The 16,916-nt window shown below is 30.9% G+C and overlaps 1 protein-coding gene and 1 long non-coding RNA gene across 2 annotated transcripts; both read left to right on the top strand.

Moving 5' to 3' along the window:
• Positions 1-5,884: 5,884 nt before the first annotated feature.
• On the top strand, positions 5,885-8,496 carry LOC133037484 (protein SHORT-ROOT). Its single transcript, XM_061114872.1, has one exon. It carries the CDS (start codon positions 6,666-6,668, stop codon positions 8,208-8,210), a length of 1,545 nt encoding a protein of 514 aa, XP_060970855.1. The 5' UTR covers positions 5,885-6,665; the 3' UTR covers positions 8,211-8,496.
• Positions 8,497-10,731: 2,235 nt separating this feature from the next.
• LOC133036558 (uncharacterized) lies at positions 10,732-11,735 on the top strand. Its single transcript, XR_009687160.1, has 2 exons — positions 10,732-11,321; positions 11,427-11,735. It is a non-coding gene; the product is annotated as an uncharacterized LOC133036558 (long non-coding RNA).
• Positions 11,736-16,916: the final 5,181 nt, after the last annotated feature.

The following is a 16,916-nucleotide window of genomic DNA, read 5'->3' as shown; positions in this document are numbered from 1 at the left end:
AATAAAATAAATTTATTTTTTCCAAACAATTGATTGGACAAATTATTATATCTTTTCCTTTTTTTTTTTTGCTAAAATTTTTTTAGGTCATATTACAAAAACATATATATAAATGCTTATTTCTTAGCCTATATGGACATGATTTTTTTTAATAAATAAAATAATAATCACATATATTGTTGTGACTTGTGACTATTCATTTTGCTAAATAATTGTAAACATGTGTTATGATTTTGTTTTAGAGATTTTTTTTTTAATATATATTCAGGTTATTTAAAATCATTTTCAATTACACTTTAATTAAAAATTTATATTTAGTGTAATTTTTTTTTTCCATAAAATGCTTCAATTTTTTTAATTAAATATTTCATTTATGAAGTAAATATTTTTATTATATTAATAAAATAACATTATAATAAAGAATATAAATTTTAATGTAATTTTTAGTGTTGTGGTTGGAATTAGGAAAAAAAAATTAGTGCTAAAATAGTACTCTTTTAGTTTGATTTAACACTAAATTTAAGTTTTGGCATTGAAGTTGCCCTAAGTAAAAAATTAGTAGGATAATTTTATTGTGGTGGCATAGTTGTAATAAGGTAATAATATTATGTCTAGTTATTAAATACAAATAAAGTAATCTCAAAGAATAACATTTGTCACTAAATTATAGAGAGAGTGCAAAAGAGAGTACAAAAGAGAGTCTCCTTAGTACTCCTCTTTATATATATATGGATGCATTCTTAATGAGTATTACTTATTTACGGGTAATATTGTGAAAATTGAAATTCTTATGCTTAGTTTTTTTATCTAATGAAAAAAATCTTTTATTTTTACATTATATGAGTTGATGTTGTTCCATCGGTTGAAAAAAAAAATTAAGAAAAAAAGTTTTTCGGCAAAAAAATGTTGAGTTTGACTTAAGTATTTTGTATATAATTATATTTTTGATATATATAGTGTAAGAAGTGATATTCTTTAATATTTTTTTTTTTAATTAAGTAACTAAATTAAGTATAAAAATTCAAATTTCTCTTTTTTTATTCTTCATTAATGGATCAAAATCTAATAATCTAATATATTTTTAAAATTAATATTTATAGTTAAATTATTTAGTAACCATCAATGGATAATCACTATTGAGAACTATTCCATATATATATATTTGGTTAATATTAGATACAACGTATACTTAATTATATTGTTAATTTTTATTTTAATTATGTATATATTTTTGTTGTGTAATTATTTTTTTTATTAAGAAAATGTTTAATAATTTATTATTAATTAATTATAATTTTAGTTTGAAAAACCATAATAATTTTAATTTTATAATACTCTTGTTTTTGACATATCAAACACTTTCTTTTTTTATTTTTAAATAATAATAATAGAAATATATTGTTTAGTTAAAAAATAGTAATAGAAAGATATTTTTTAAATATGTGTAAAGAATTTAAATTTAAATTGTAATATTAAAAAAAACTTAATATTATATAAACACATTTAATATAAGATAAAAGATAAAGAAAATTATGTGTAGTGAGTTTAAATTTGAATTGTAATGTTTAAGAAAAAAATAATACTTTTATTATATAGTCACATTTAATATAACATAGATACATATATATTAAAGGAAAATTACCCTGTATATTATTTTTTTAACTTTTTTTTTTCAAATTTACGGTTTGGGTTTCTAAAATGGTTGCAGCGCTATTTGCAATAAGAGTTTCTATGCGATTTTTTGTTGCAATTTAAGTTGCAGCGCTAGTTGCAATAGGTGTTTCTATATATAATTTCGTAAAAATGCAAAGAAAATTGTTTTGAAGTGTAATAAAAAAGTTCCTATATTAAAAAGCCATATAATTTAATAATAATTATAATAATAAATATTATTTATCAATTATAAATCAATTAAAATAATAGTAAATATATATTTATTGTAGTGTACTAAATCCACTAGTTATAGGGCCAGATTGACACAGTTGTGGGAAAAAGTAGCTGCAATTGTGATGTGAGAAAAAGAAGCTACAGTAGAACTGTGGAAAAAAGCTCAACGGAGTGTTGGTAAATTATAAATTTCAAAATAATGTTAGTTGTTAAGATCTATTATAATAATAATGATAATATTATAATTTAGTTTATTATAATCATAAATATATATGTAAATATTTATTTTATATAAATATTTTATTTTCTATATATTTTTAATTTTTTTTTAAATATAAATTTATATGCACTTGATAAAAATAATTTATTGTATTTTTATATTATAATTTATAAAATGTAGAAAAAATTAGAAACTAGAGTATATAAAAAAAAATTAGGTTATTGTTATTTGTTAATATAATTTTTTTTTAAAAATAAGAGATTTAATAATTATTTATTTTATTATAATTAATTTATTTTAAATATTTTTATTTTTTAGTATATAATAAATAAGTAAATATGGTTTTAGTACAAAAAAAGTTTATTATAGTCTTTTAATCAAATAATTTTTTTTAAAAGTTTGGCTGGAGCAGCTTTAGCTTTTTAGTTATAGATTCTCTAAAAAAATTTCAAAAAACTATTTTTTGATTACTTATCAAACACATTTTTATCACAATTTTTTTTTTTTTCAAAAAGTAACTTTTAATTTTTCCAAAAGCTGTGACTAACGAGCCCATAGTCTATCATGTAAGCAAAAGCAAGACCATCACTAGTTTTACGACATGCCACAAAAAAATATGAGTTTGGAATGACAATATGACACGACATAAATATGAATATCAAAAACATAAATATAAAAAAATCCTACAATTTACTTTTAATAATAATAATAATAAATATTATTTATATAAATTAGTTAAAATAATAGTAATTTTTTTTGAATATGTAAATATTTAAATTTTAATAATTATATATTACTTTTTATACGATTGTTGATAGTTATTGTTGGAAATCATATAAAGGAAATTGAAATTATAAAAAACACAAATATTTCAGTGAATAATTTGCAGCATAAATAATTAAGTTTAATTTTTAGTTGTAAATTAATATTTAATTAAACTTAAATTTTTAGCAGTAATATTACCTAAATTATATTTCTGAACCTCTGTAGGTACCTAATTATTAAATGTCAAGTTATTATCCACATATCATTTTTTATTGGTATATTTAAATTAATTTTTTTTTAAAAAAATAAAATTTATAACTTGGACCAATCAGAGATTGCCACGTGGTAATTTACTTAATTAACATTTAACAATTAGGTACCTACAAAGTTTTAAAAATATAACTTAGATATTATTGCCGCCAAAAATTAAATCTATGTATTTATTTGTAGCTGGAAGTTAAACTTAAGTATTTATGCCGCAAATTACTCTATTTTAGTAGTTAGTTTCGTAATAAAAATATGAAAATGTAGAACACGACTTCAAATCCGTATAAGTAAATAGATTATAGTCTGTTTAAGAAAAATAGGTCAACCGAAAAAAAGTACGACATAAAAATACTAGGCTTACAAATCGTACCCAACTCCTACTTATAAAATTATGGGATTATTTCACAGATACACAAAACAACAAAAAAATTATAAAAATGCAGTTTTATGGAATTTTAAATATTTTTACGATTTTATTTACAGAAAATATGGTCTTTTATACTTTTGTTAATTTGTTGTTGATTTTTTTTGTTATTTATATGTTATTTTTTGTTATTTTTTTCTAAACAAATAATAACTAATATTTGTAAAATATGACAATTTTTATGATATCCCTAAAATACCCCCATTTACATCACTCCATTTACACCATCGGACCACCCATCGGGCCACCCATCGGACCATCCATCGGGCCACCCCACCGGACCACCCATCGGGCCATCCATCGGACCACCCATCGGACCACCATCGGACCCGATTTGCTACCAATTTTTTTCTTTTTTTTTATGTTTTTGTACATACAAAAGTAGCATCAGGTGACCATCGGACCACCATTGGGCTACCAGCGGACCCCATCGGACTACTAATTTTTTTTTTTTTTTTGTTTTTTTTATGTTTTTGCACTAAAAAAAGTATGGAAAATTTGAGAGGGGTATTTTTGAGTTTTAAATAAAGTGGTCATATATTTTCAATGATGATATGTATTAGTTTAGAAATAAAATATTAGGTATATGTAAGTATAGAAAATCAAATTTCCCTTTTTTTTTATGTTATTTTCATGTTATACTTTATGTAATTTTCTTGTTGTTTCTATGGAAAATTGTAAAAATGTAAAAAAAATTCTTTAAATATAAAAATATAATTTTTTTTTTATAAAAAAAATTGTGCCTTGTAATTATTTTTAAAATAAAAATTTTATTAGCACCACACAGCACAACTTATATATTTCCATGACCCCACACAGCACAACCCTAATTAATTCCATGAAATTTTCAAAATACAAACCAGACTAGCACAACACACATGTAACTACCATCTTATATTCAAACAAAAATTTCGAATTATGGTTAAGGTAGTGACATTTTATCAACCATTTCGCAATTATAATATATTCCTCATAAAACCCGGATTAAATTAAGAATATATAATATATTTTTATATATTTATATAAGATCTCATAAAATTCATAAAACACCCACCAATTAGTAAGCTTTGAAAGTCTTTCCCTAAAAGAAACTTTAAAAGGTCATTGTCGTTTTGTGTTATTATATTTTGTTCTGTTAAACATTGTAAAATATATATGAGAAGTTAATAAAGCAAGGATTTACAACTATAACTTTCTCTTCAAATAATTACTTAATTTTATGGAAATTTAAATGACCCCTAAGATTCCAAATTATATGAGGAATTAATCTACCCCAAAAGTTTCCTTTTAGCTGAAAAAATCCAAATCAATTAGATTTTCCTAGTAGTTGAGAAGAAAAACAAACAACGTAGTTACAAAAATAATATATTATAAGAGAAAGTTTTTTCTTATAAGAAAAACAATCAAAGATGTGGACAAAAAATAAAATTAGTTGTACAGTACAAAATTTTGAATCAGAGACATACATATATAATTCTGGGTGTTATATATCCTGGGCCAAAGGAGACAAAGAATTTTCTATTTGGAGAGAATTAAAACATAGCTTGAGGACAACAATGTTAAGACAAGGGGAAATCAAGTATTGTATTTTTTTTGGGGGGTTGCAATCATCATAAAGATCAGTAGACTTGACCATATAGGAATTGAGAAAAAGAAAGAAAGAAAGAAGAGAAATTTACTCAAGTGGTTTCTTATACAGATTTTAGGAACTCAATGTAGGTGACCACACAACCAAAAAAAAAAAAAAAGAGAGAGAGATAATGGCAATGAAGAGGAGATCTAATGATCTATATGGTCGACGTTGGTGGTCTATATTTCTATAGACACAGCTAATTTGTACTCTAATTAATGGTGCATGTGTGATGTGTTTATATATATAAACTATCAAAAGTGAAAGAGAGCATGCCCTAGATTTTGATGAAGGATACATATAAATATTGATATTATACATAATGTTATATGGGGTTTATGGGGGATATAGATATAATATAGGAGTATAATATAGAGTATATAATTGTGAAAAAAAAGGTGGGGGGATGGGAATTTTGGCAGGGTTTGGAGTGGGATTAGGGGGCAAGGAATGTTAGTGGGATGTGCAGGTGTAGGGTGTGTGTGTGTGTGTGATGGTGGCTTTGATGATGATGATGATGCACGCCGGCAGCTTTACTCTCTTCTCTCTCTCTTTCTCTCTCTCTAACCCATTTGGCACGCCTACTCCCACTCACGAAACTCTCTCTCTCTCTTCTCTCTCTCTCTCTCTCTTCTCTCTCTCTCTCTCTCTCTGCTTATAAGAATGAAAAGCTAATCCACTAACCCATTTGGTGATCTCGACCTTTGTTTAACTTTTTCCTTAACTTTTTGTCAGACACTAAGAAGAAGAAGAGAATAGATCTATTTCTAAACCAACCCCATCAATCCCACCTAGCCTTCCTTCCTTCCTTCACATTCTTTCAATCACTCTCTCTTTCTTTTCTCTCAAAGCATATTTTAATACAATTTAATATTCAATATTTAAGATACAATCTTCTTGGTCTTATAATCTTATTATTAAGATCTGCCACTCAGTCTCTATCTATCTAGTCCTCTCATTCAAACCAAACTATATAGGCTATTACATTTATCTATTTTATATATTATATTAAAAGCTCCCCGCTCCCCACATAATTCATCATCGATTACACCAAAAAAGAAATAAAGCATATATGTTACTAAGCTTTATAGTATATAGATTCCCACACCCCCCCTCTTCCTCATTCCCTACCTCTTAATATTTTTCTTTTTTCTTTTTTAGTTAACTTTTGCTAAAATCCAACTCAAAGATCCCCATTCTCTCTCTTTCTTTTCCAAGTAATTGAATTCTTCTATTATTCCTAATCACACAGTTATATATATATATATATATATATATAAAAAAAAAACACAAACACCCCCATATATGTATTATTTCAAACCTTCCTACCCCTCAACACACACCAAATAATCGAGTAGAGTAGTGGAGAGGAGTCGAAAACTACTCTCAAAAGAAAAAGAAAAAAAGAAAGAGAGAAAATTATTTGTATTATTTTGATGTGGGTCGAATGGTATTGGTGTGTCTTGTCTTAAATGGATACCTTATTCAGATTAGTGAGTCTTCAATCTGATCAACAATCCTTTAACTCAAGCCGAACTTCAAGTAGCTCAGCAAGATCTTCTTCAACAAATAATAATAATAATATTAGTAATAATAATAAACCATATTACCAAGAAGAAGAATGCTTCAACTTTTTCATGGATGAAGAAGATTTCTCCTCTTCTTCTTCTAGACACTATTACCCTTATAACCATCCTCATCCTTCTACAAGTACTACTCCAACTCCAACCCCAGTAGCCCTAACTCCAACTCCAACTACCACAACGGCAACCAACGCCAGCACATCCACAACTACTGATTTCTCTTTCTCACCACTCGGTGATCTTATCACTAACCTTGATATATTCTCATCAGGAAACAAGTGGGCCCCTGAGATTCTCCTCGAGACGGCTCGAGCCGTGGCTGACAAGAACAGCTCTAGAGTACAACAGCTATTATGGATGCTCAACGAGCTCAGCTCACCTTACGGCGATGCTGACCAGAAGCTCGCGGCTTACTTTCTCCAAGCCCTTTTTAGCCGAGTCAACGACTCTGGAAACCGTTGCTACCGGACTTTACTCTCAGCCTCAGATAAGACGTGTTCCTTCGAGTCAACAAGGAAGATGGTTTTGAAATTCCAGGAAGTTAGCCCTTGGACCACCTTCGGACACGTGGCGTCTAACGGTGCAATCATGGAAGCCTTCGAAGGTGAACCTAAGCTTCACATCATTGATATAAGCAACACTTTTTGCACTCAGTGGCCGACTCTTCTAGAAGCCTTGGCTACTCGTACGGACGACACTCCACACCTTCGTTTAACCACCGTTGTTTCCGCCAGGAATTGCGGAACCGACGGTGGTTCCGTACAGAAGGTTATGAAAGAGATTGGAACGAGAATGGAGAAGTTCGCTAGGCTGATGGGAGTTCCGTTTAAATTTAACGTCGTTCACCATTATGGTGACCTTTCCGAGCTTAATTTGGCTGAGCTTGACGTTAGAGACGACGAAGCCTTGGCCGTCAACTGCGTCAACACTCTGCATTCCGTCGCCGCCGTCGAGAACCGACGTGACTACCTGGCGGCTGCTTTCCGAAGCCTGAGGCCTAGGGTGGTTACGGTGGTTGAGGAAGAAGCCGAGCTCGACGTCGGACACGATGGGATCGAGTTCGTTAGAGGTTTTCAGGAATGTGTGAGATGGTTTAGGGTTTACTTTGAAGCTTTGGATGAGAGCTTTCCTAGAACTAGTAACGAGAGGCTGATGCTTGAACGCGCCGCCGGACGCGCCGTCGTTGACTTGATCGCTTGTTCTCCTTCCGACTCAGTCGAGCGTAGGGAAACTGCTGTTAGGTGGTCCCGACGCTTGCATGGGGCCGGATTTAGCCCGGCCGCGTTTAGCGACGAGGTTTTGGATGATGTTAGGGCCTTGTTGAGGAGGTATAAGGAGGGTTGGGCTATGACGCAATGTTCCGATGCCGGTGCCGGAATATTCCTGACGTGGAAGGATCAGCCGGTGGTTTGGACAAGTGCTTGGAAGCCGTGATGATAATGATGGTGATATTATTAATTAATTGGCTTAAGCATAATTAAGTTCATTTAATTAATTATTATTATTATCTCTCATGCTTGATGAGAGTGATTCACACGTGTAGTATGTTTTTTATTTTAAGCACGTGCATGGGAGCGTTAGGGAGTTTGTGATATGATTGTGTTTTAAAGAATTATGGTGAAAAAGAAAAAAAAAGTGGATCGATCGAGTTTTAGAAGAGAATATTAATTGTTGTTTAATTTGGATCGAAAAATGAAGGAAATTTAATTAATCTTCATGATAGTCCTTATTATAATTTATATTGTGAAATTTGTGATGTTATTTTTCCTCTCTAAATTTATTCAATGGCAATATATATAGGTAATGGGTTTTGATCATAAGATAATAATTAATCATCCACATATCTTTAGATTTATGTATACATTAATTCTTTGTCTTTTTATGTTAAATATATTTTTCAATTTTCAATTTATATATTAGATGATTCCAAATTAACACTATTGAACATATATAATAAACTAGACAAAAGAGAAGATCGATAGCCAAATAGTCATTGTCATGATTATGTTTATTTATGTTTTGTTTTGTTGGTTCTTTACAATTTTGAAACCATACACTTATAATTAACTTGTGTAGTTTCCTTGACTTTTTATTATGTATATTACTTATACAAAATGGGGTCCAAATGAGGTTTGGTATATTTTGGTGTGTTAAGTAAAGCTGATATCAGCAGCAGCTTATTTTATCATATAACTTATAATATATATTTATTTATTAATTAATTAATTAGCTAATAGCTACGTGCAAACTAATATTCTAATTAATAAGTTACAAAAATAAATAAAGGGGTCATTATCTAGAATCTTAGGACGGCCACTGAGACTGAGTTTTGAGATGGTGTGTTTGGGGAATCTCTCATAAAAAAGGTGTGGTAGTCTTATATAGTTGTTAGTGGCCAGCACGATCGATGTGTGAATATGTAAATATATTGGTTCTTTTATATAAATATCTCTGTCTATAATAATAATAATACCCTTAGCTATTACCTCATTTTTGTTTTTTAAATTTCTTCTTTATTAAAAAAAAAAGGTTTATCCTCTTTTATTCGAAAAGGAATTGAAACTTTTTTGTGCTGTTGGATGGGTAATGGCCCCCACACCCACCAGCTCCATTCAGTGACCAAGAGAGAACACTTTCTCTCCTTATATTAATTTCTTTATCTTTATAACATTTTCAGATGTAGTGTTCTTTTGGCCCACGGAAAGCTCAAAAGGAATAGAGCTAGCTAGCCAACCCCAGCAAAAAAATTATATGAATTTTTATATATAATTCAAGTGGGAAATAAAATTATTATAAACACTCCTTTTTAGGGTTAAAATGTTTTAATTTTTAATCTTTTGATAAGATCCTTGCCCCCTCCACGTTGACATCTCACTTTTCCAACCTTTCTTTCTTTATCATCTCAGAAACTAACTTTTCTTTTCTTTGTTTCTCTTCATGAATTCTCTTTTACTTTCTTATATATATATACAGAAAAGAGAAATAAAAAAGAAAAAGAGAAAAGGAGAAATATTTAGTAAAATATGTATAGACACAACTTTTAATTATTAGTACGTTGACCAGTTTTGGTGTGAAATATTTCAGGAAGAGAAGAGAGAAGAATAGTAGGTCTCTCATGGGAGACAAACGTTTCTTTCTGGAAACAAAACACGTTGAAGAAAGATTTGGGTTTCAAAAGAGAGCACTGTAGTCTCAACATGCATTCTTTTTTCTTTCTTTCTATATATATATATTAATTAATAAATTGTTAAATCATTCAAACAATATCTTTTTTGCTTTCTGTCTTAACACCAGTACTGTTCTCTTATATATATATATATATTTTAATTTAATGCATGATGTGAACGAAAAAAACAAAACACTCAAAGAAGACAAATTCTAAGTAAATATATAATAAAGAATTAATATGTCCGTTGTTACCTTGCGGTAGAAATTAGGGGGTGAGTAAATTGTATAATGTATAATCTCAGGCTTCTCAGCTCATTAATTATGGCATGATATCTAGCTTAGCTTCATTGAATTTATTAGCATTGCTATATTTTCTATATAATATAGAATACAATTATAATATTATAATAATTAATAGTATAATAATTACCTTAATTTAATAGTAGGGTAATTTGCGGCAAAACCTCCTAAAGTGGACAGGTTTTTGCAACTAACCCCCTAATCTAAAATTTTAGTGGTAAAACTACCTAAACCACTAGTCCGTTAGCAGTTAGCCCTTTCCATCCATTTTTGGCTGTTAACTGCCATGGTGGAATGTCCACGCGTACACAGTGTACACGTGGCATAATTTTATTGGTCCACGGAAGTAAATATTTTAAAAAAATAAAAATTAATTATTTTTAAAATAAAAAATAAAATATATAAAAAAATTTCTATTTTTAAAAAATTAAAAAATTAAAATAAAATAAAATAAAATAAAAATTAAGAAAAAAAACCCTCCTTAATCAAACCCATTTCTTTCACCCTCTCTCTCGTTCTTCTTCTTCTTCTCCTAAAACACTGGTTCTTCTTCCCCTTCTTCTTCCTTAATCAAACCATCAAACCCATTTTGGTTTTACTGAAACTGACCACCACCACCACTTCTTCCCCTTCTTCCTCCTTAATCAAACCCACGAAGACCAGCAATTTCGAAACCACCACCACCATTTTCTATTTTTCTTCTTCTTCATCTTCTTCATATAATCGGCATCCACCACCACCAACATCCTTCGAAACCACCACTTCATCTTCTTCATTATTTTCTATTTTTGTTCTTCTTCATCTTCTTCATCTCTTTTTCTGTTCTTCTTCTTCTTCTCGCCCAGCCCGTCTAACTGTATTTTTTCTTCTTCTTCTTGCAGGTGGCTGTTGGATATGGGAAGATCTGGGTTGAGTCCAGTTAGATCTAGACTGGGGTCAGTCGAATCTGGACCGGGTTCGCTTAATCTCTCCTTCTTCTCAAGCTGAGCTTCGACGGAAAGAGGCGAGATAGTGGTGGCCTTCGTTTTGATCGCCGGTGATGGGAGGCAGCGGTGTGGGTGGCTGGGGGAGAGAAAGGTAAATGAGGGATTAGAGTTTTATTTAGTTGATTTGAGTTTTTTAGGTTATATATGAAAATGGAATTGTTTTTTAATTTTATTTTGGTGTTGATTTGGATAAAAGGAATAGATTGTGGCTGTTGATGATCATGGATGGTAATGGAGATGGGCAGTTGTAGTGATGATGGTGGTCGGTTGTGGATGATGATGCAAATGATAGTTATGGTGATGATGGTGGATGAACCAGAGAGATCCAAGAAGAAAAGAAAAAAAAAATAATAACTTATTTTATTTTATTTATTTTTAATTTTAAATTTTTTTTTGTATATATTTAATTATTATTTTATTTTATTTTTGTAAATAGTTTTGTAATTTTTTTTTTATTTTTTTAAAATATTTATTTATGTGGACCAATTAAATTGTGCCACGTGTACACTGGGTCCACGTAGACATTCCACCATGGCAGTTAACAGCCAAAAATAGATGGAAAGGGCTAACTGCTAACGGACTAGTGGTTTAGGTAGTTTTACCACCAAAATTTTAGATTAGGGGGTTAGTTGCGAAAACCTATCCACTTTAGGAGGTTTTGCCGCAAATAACCCTTAATAGTATAATGCTATCACTTTCTCCTGAGTCTTCAAAATTAAAAGTAGTTTTCATATTATCTGATTATCAAAAGTATACAATTGTGATGAGACTATATGTATTTATAGAGTTAGAGAGAGGACTTAGCTACATAATTCTAATTAAACTGGCTCTGCTCATCAAAGACTTCAGTTAATTAGAAAAGCCCACACTTCTGCTTCACCTTGACTTTACACACACAGATACTACGCTCATTAACTATTGATCACCAACAATATGAGCTAACACACAACAAAAAACTATTCAATCAACCCAAATTTTAATAAAACCAATAAAAATTAATGTTAGCCCAAATAAAAGTTTAATGTTCTTCCACTTAGGCTACATTTTAATTTTAATACATATGTATATATTATATATAACTAATTTTTTTCAAAATAACTCATGAGCTCAACAATAGAAAAATATTTGAGACCACTTTAAAAATAATAGTTCTTTGATAGCATCTCAACATACCGACTTAATTTAACCTTTAATATTGAACTATGACAATCATGTTGGATTAAAAATCCTATGTGGACACATATGTATAATGTATGTGCTATTATAAAGTGTGATACAAAATTAAGTGACCAATTATGTTATGGGTATCAAAAGGGTATTAAATTGTCATGGAAATAATGTGTAGATACCATAAGTTAATTTATAATTTGTTGAGGGGCCAAATTATAAATATCCAAAACTCATTCTAATATGAGTCTATAAATAGGTAGTGGTCCCCAAGAAACACTAGGGTTTCTGTATTCTCTCCTTCCCCATCAGAGAAAATACTCTAGAAAATAGTATATTCTTGGAAGATCAAAACCTTCTCTGCAATCTCCAACAATGGCTTCAGGTTAGTGCTTCCGCTGATCTTTTATCATCATCTTCTTCTTTAATTTAGCAAAAGGATTTATGATTTAGGGTTTTCTATATTAAAGCACTTTAGGAATATGTTTAGATCTGTGATTTATATATTTCTTAAGTGTTTTATAAATCCTAACAAGTGGTACCAGAGCCACCTTTGTTAAATTGATTGAAGATCTGATGATTTTGTTTATAAAATTGGGAAATTTTAAATTATATTTTTGATCTTTGAATACTATTGTCGTCAGACTTTGTTTTTTATTATTCGGTTTATAAAGAATGCAATTTATATGTATAAGGTATGGATTTGTTTTCTGAAATCGAATATTGATACGATAGATATTAATGACAATTTCTTTTATACTGACGGCAATTTCGTTTGGTGATTAATCTTGTGTATATGATTATTTACTGTTATATACAATATGTCGTTTTTGTTGTTGATGTGGCTTCAGAATTAAGTGGATTCATATAAATATATATATTTGTCTTATATACTGTACTATATATACGTATATATGTTTCGGATTAGATATATTGTTTCATCTATCTCGGCATGGAATTTTCTTTCACGTTTCCATTCCTGTCGTATATATTTGGCTTTCAGTTTTTCCAGATTTGTAGATTTCTGTTAATATATATATATATAGTTTCAATTTTTTTTTAATAGAGAGATATATATTGAATGTTTCTTTCTTTTATTGATTAATGGTTACGGATTGATTTATGTAATATATATGTTACCGTATAGTTTGGTAAATATATATTTTTTGTGCAAACAATTTAATTCAAATTTTGGTGTTGGTTTATGACTAATATTTTGAGTAAATTAATTGAAACAATATGTCGCCAAAGTGACCTCTTTTGTGTAGATTAATTTATTTAAATATTAGGTTGGTTGTGTGTTTGTAATTGATGCTTATATTGACTAGCCCAAAGGTAAGTGAATATTTTGCTAGATTTCAAACATACATGTGGCGATAAATGTGTGACAATTATAAGGTATTTTGTGTGAGCAATACGTTAGTCCAAAGATTAATCTATTGTTTGACACAGTTTTATTGTCAATATTTGATTGCTACACCGAGAGTACCGCTTACAGTTAATATTACTGTCCAAAGACTTGATATTAATGTGTGTTTGGTATCTTGAGATGGGATTAACCAAATTTTGAATTTATTGTTTAATTATGCATATTAATGTGAGCTTGTTTTATTTGTTCTATATTCAGCTAGTTCATCTTCTGCTGCTTCAATATCTGCTAACATTAATTCTATTCCTATGCTTAATGGGACCAATTTCAAGGATTGGAAAAGGAACCTACTTATAGTTCTGGGATGTATGGATTTAGACCATGCACTAAGGAATGAACAACCTGCACCTCTCACTAAGGAAAGTTCCCATGATGATAAAAGGGAATTTGAGAGGTGGGATCGTTCAAATCGCATGAGTCTAATGATTATGAAACACAGCATTCCAGAAGCCTTTTGGGGCACAGAATCCGAAGGGGTTACTATGGCTAAGAATTTCCTTGAACAAATTGAGGAACGTTTTGCTAAAAACGATAAGGTTGAAATGACAACACTTCTTGGTTCTTTAATGAACATGAAGTATAAGGGTCAAGGAAATGTAAGGGAGTACATTATGGAAATGCATCATATTGTCTCAAGATTAAGGACACTTAAGATTGAGCTTTCGGATGATGTACTTGTACTCATGGTTTTGTTAACGCTTCCTCCACAGTTTAACCAATTTAAAATTAGTTACAACTGTCAAAAGGAGAAATGGACTCTCAACGAGCTTATTTCTCATTGTGTGCAAGAGGAAGAAAGGTTGAAAAAGGACAAAACCGAAAGTGCTCATTTGGCCACTACTCCTAAGGATAAGGGCAAGAAAAGGAAATTTGAGAATGAAGCTGCTAAGGGTCCAGTTCAAAAGAAACAACAACAGAATTCTAAGGGTTGTTTCTTTTGTGACCAACCTGGACATGTGAAGAAAGATTGTGCCAAATATCACGCATGGCGTGTAAAGAAAGGTATTAATCTTGCTTTGGTCTGTTCTGAGGTTAATTTAGTTTCAGTACCTAGAAACACTTGGTGGATAGATTCTGGTGCTACTACTCACATAAGTGTTTCTATGCAGGGTTGCCTGAGCTACCGAAAGCCAAGTGATGGTGAAAGATACATCTTTGTGGGCGATGGACAATCGGTGGAAGTGGAAGCAATTGGGCATTTCAGATTGTTATTAGGAACTGGTTTTTATTTGGATTTGAAAGACACTTTTGTTGTGCCGTCTTTTAGACGGAATTTAGTTTCTGTTTCTTTGTTGGACAAATTTGGATATTGTTGTTCATTTGGAAACAATCAGTTTACTTTGTCTTTAAATTCAAATATTATTGGAACTGATTATTTGAATACTTATGACAATCTTTATTTGTTAGAAACAATTGCATCCTATAATGAAACCTTGCATGTGGAATCACGAGGTACTAAACGCAAATTAAATAAAGAAAATTCAGCGTCATTATGGCATAAACGCTTGGGTCATATCTCAAGAGGTAGAATTGAGCGTCTTGTGTCTGATGACATTTTAGAGTCTCTTGACTTCATAGATTTCAATGTCTGTGTAGATTGTATCAAGGGAAAACAGACCAAAACTAAGAGATTAGGTGCCAATAGAGCTTCAGAAGTCTTAGAACTGATTCACACAGATATTTGTGGGCCATTCCCTACGACATCTTGGAATGGTCAACAATATTTTATATCATTCATAGACGATTACTCACGTTATGGGTACCTATATCTCATTCATGAAAAATCTCAGTCTGTGGACGTGTTCAAAGCTTACAAAGCTGAAGTTGAGAATCAACTCAACAAAAGGATTAAGAACGTCAAATCTGATCGTGGTGGTGAGTACTACGGTAGATATGATGGCTCAGGTGAACAACGTCCAGGACCATTTGCTAAATTCCTAGAGGAATGTGGTATTGTCCCACAGTACACCATGTCAGGATCACCTAGCATGAATGGTGTTGCTGAGAGACGAAATAGGACTCTTAAGGATATGGTAAGGAGCATGATCGCTCATTCTACCTTACCTGAGTCCCTCTGGGGAGAAGCATTAAAGACAGCAGCTTACATTCTGAATAGAGTACCAAGTAAAGCAGTTGCAAAAACACCTTATGAGCTTTGGACAGGTCGAAAGCCTAGTCTAAAGCATTTCCACATTTGGGGATGTCCAGCTGAGGCAAGGCCTTATAGGCCACATGAAAATAAATTGGACTCCAAAACAGTTAGCAGCTACTTTATTGGTTATTCTGAGCGATCTAGGGGCTATAAGTTTTATGATCCCACTGTCAGAAATATATTTGAGACGGGAACTGCAATATTTTTTGAGGATGTTGAATTTGGGGAGAAATAAGGTTAGAGACATTGTTTTTGAGGAGGAATTGAATTCAAACTCAGTTCCTACTATCATTTTAGACAATGTTCAGGCTTCCACACCTGTCATTGATCAAGAAATGAATCCGGAACCTCAACAAGACAATGTTGAACAACTCCCAAATCAAAATGAGGCTATTGTTCCAGAAGAACAAATTCAACACCCTCAAGAACAAGAGCCATTAAGGAGGTCCACAAGAGAGAGAAGAAATGCTATTTCCGATGACTATTTTGTATTTCTTCAAGAACATGAGGATGAAATTGGAATGATGGAAGATGATCCAATTGCATCAGGCCATGAAAAGTTCTAACTCTCAAAAGTGGATTGATGCCATGGATGAAGAGAATAAGTCTATGCAAGACAATAAAGTTTGGGAAGTTGTCCCATTACCAGAAGGTGTAAAACCAATTGGTTGTAAGTGGATACTTAAAACCAAGAAGGATGTATATGGTAATGTGGTGAGATTTAAGGCACGTCTTGTAGCAAAAGGCTATACTCAGAAACAAGGCATTGATTATACAGAGACTTTCTCTCCGGTTTCATCGAAAGACTCTTTTAGGATAATATTGGCACTTGTTGCTCATTTTGACCTTGAGTTACATCAGATGGATGTTAAAACAGCGTTTCTCAATGGCGACATTGATGAGACAATTTATATGGAGGAACCAGAAAACTTTGTGGT

This window comes from Cannabis sativa, chromosome 4 (genome assembly GCF_029168945.1).
Source record: "Cannabis sativa cultivar Pink pepper isolate KNU-18-1 chromosome 4, ASM2916894v1, whole genome shotgun sequence".
In the NCBI taxonomy this organism is placed as follows: domain Eukaryota; kingdom Viridiplantae; phylum Streptophyta; class Magnoliopsida; order Rosales; family Cannabaceae; genus Cannabis; species Cannabis sativa.
The sequence above is the reverse complement of the archived record's forward strand: the minus strand, read 5'-3'. Positions and strand labels throughout refer to the sequence as shown.

What these genes read in the sequence shown, in the direction of transcription:
- LOC133037484 (XM_061114872.1), top strand. Translation starts at nt 6,666, where the DNA reads ATGGATACCTTATTCAGATTAGTGAGTCTTCAATCTGATCAACAATCC.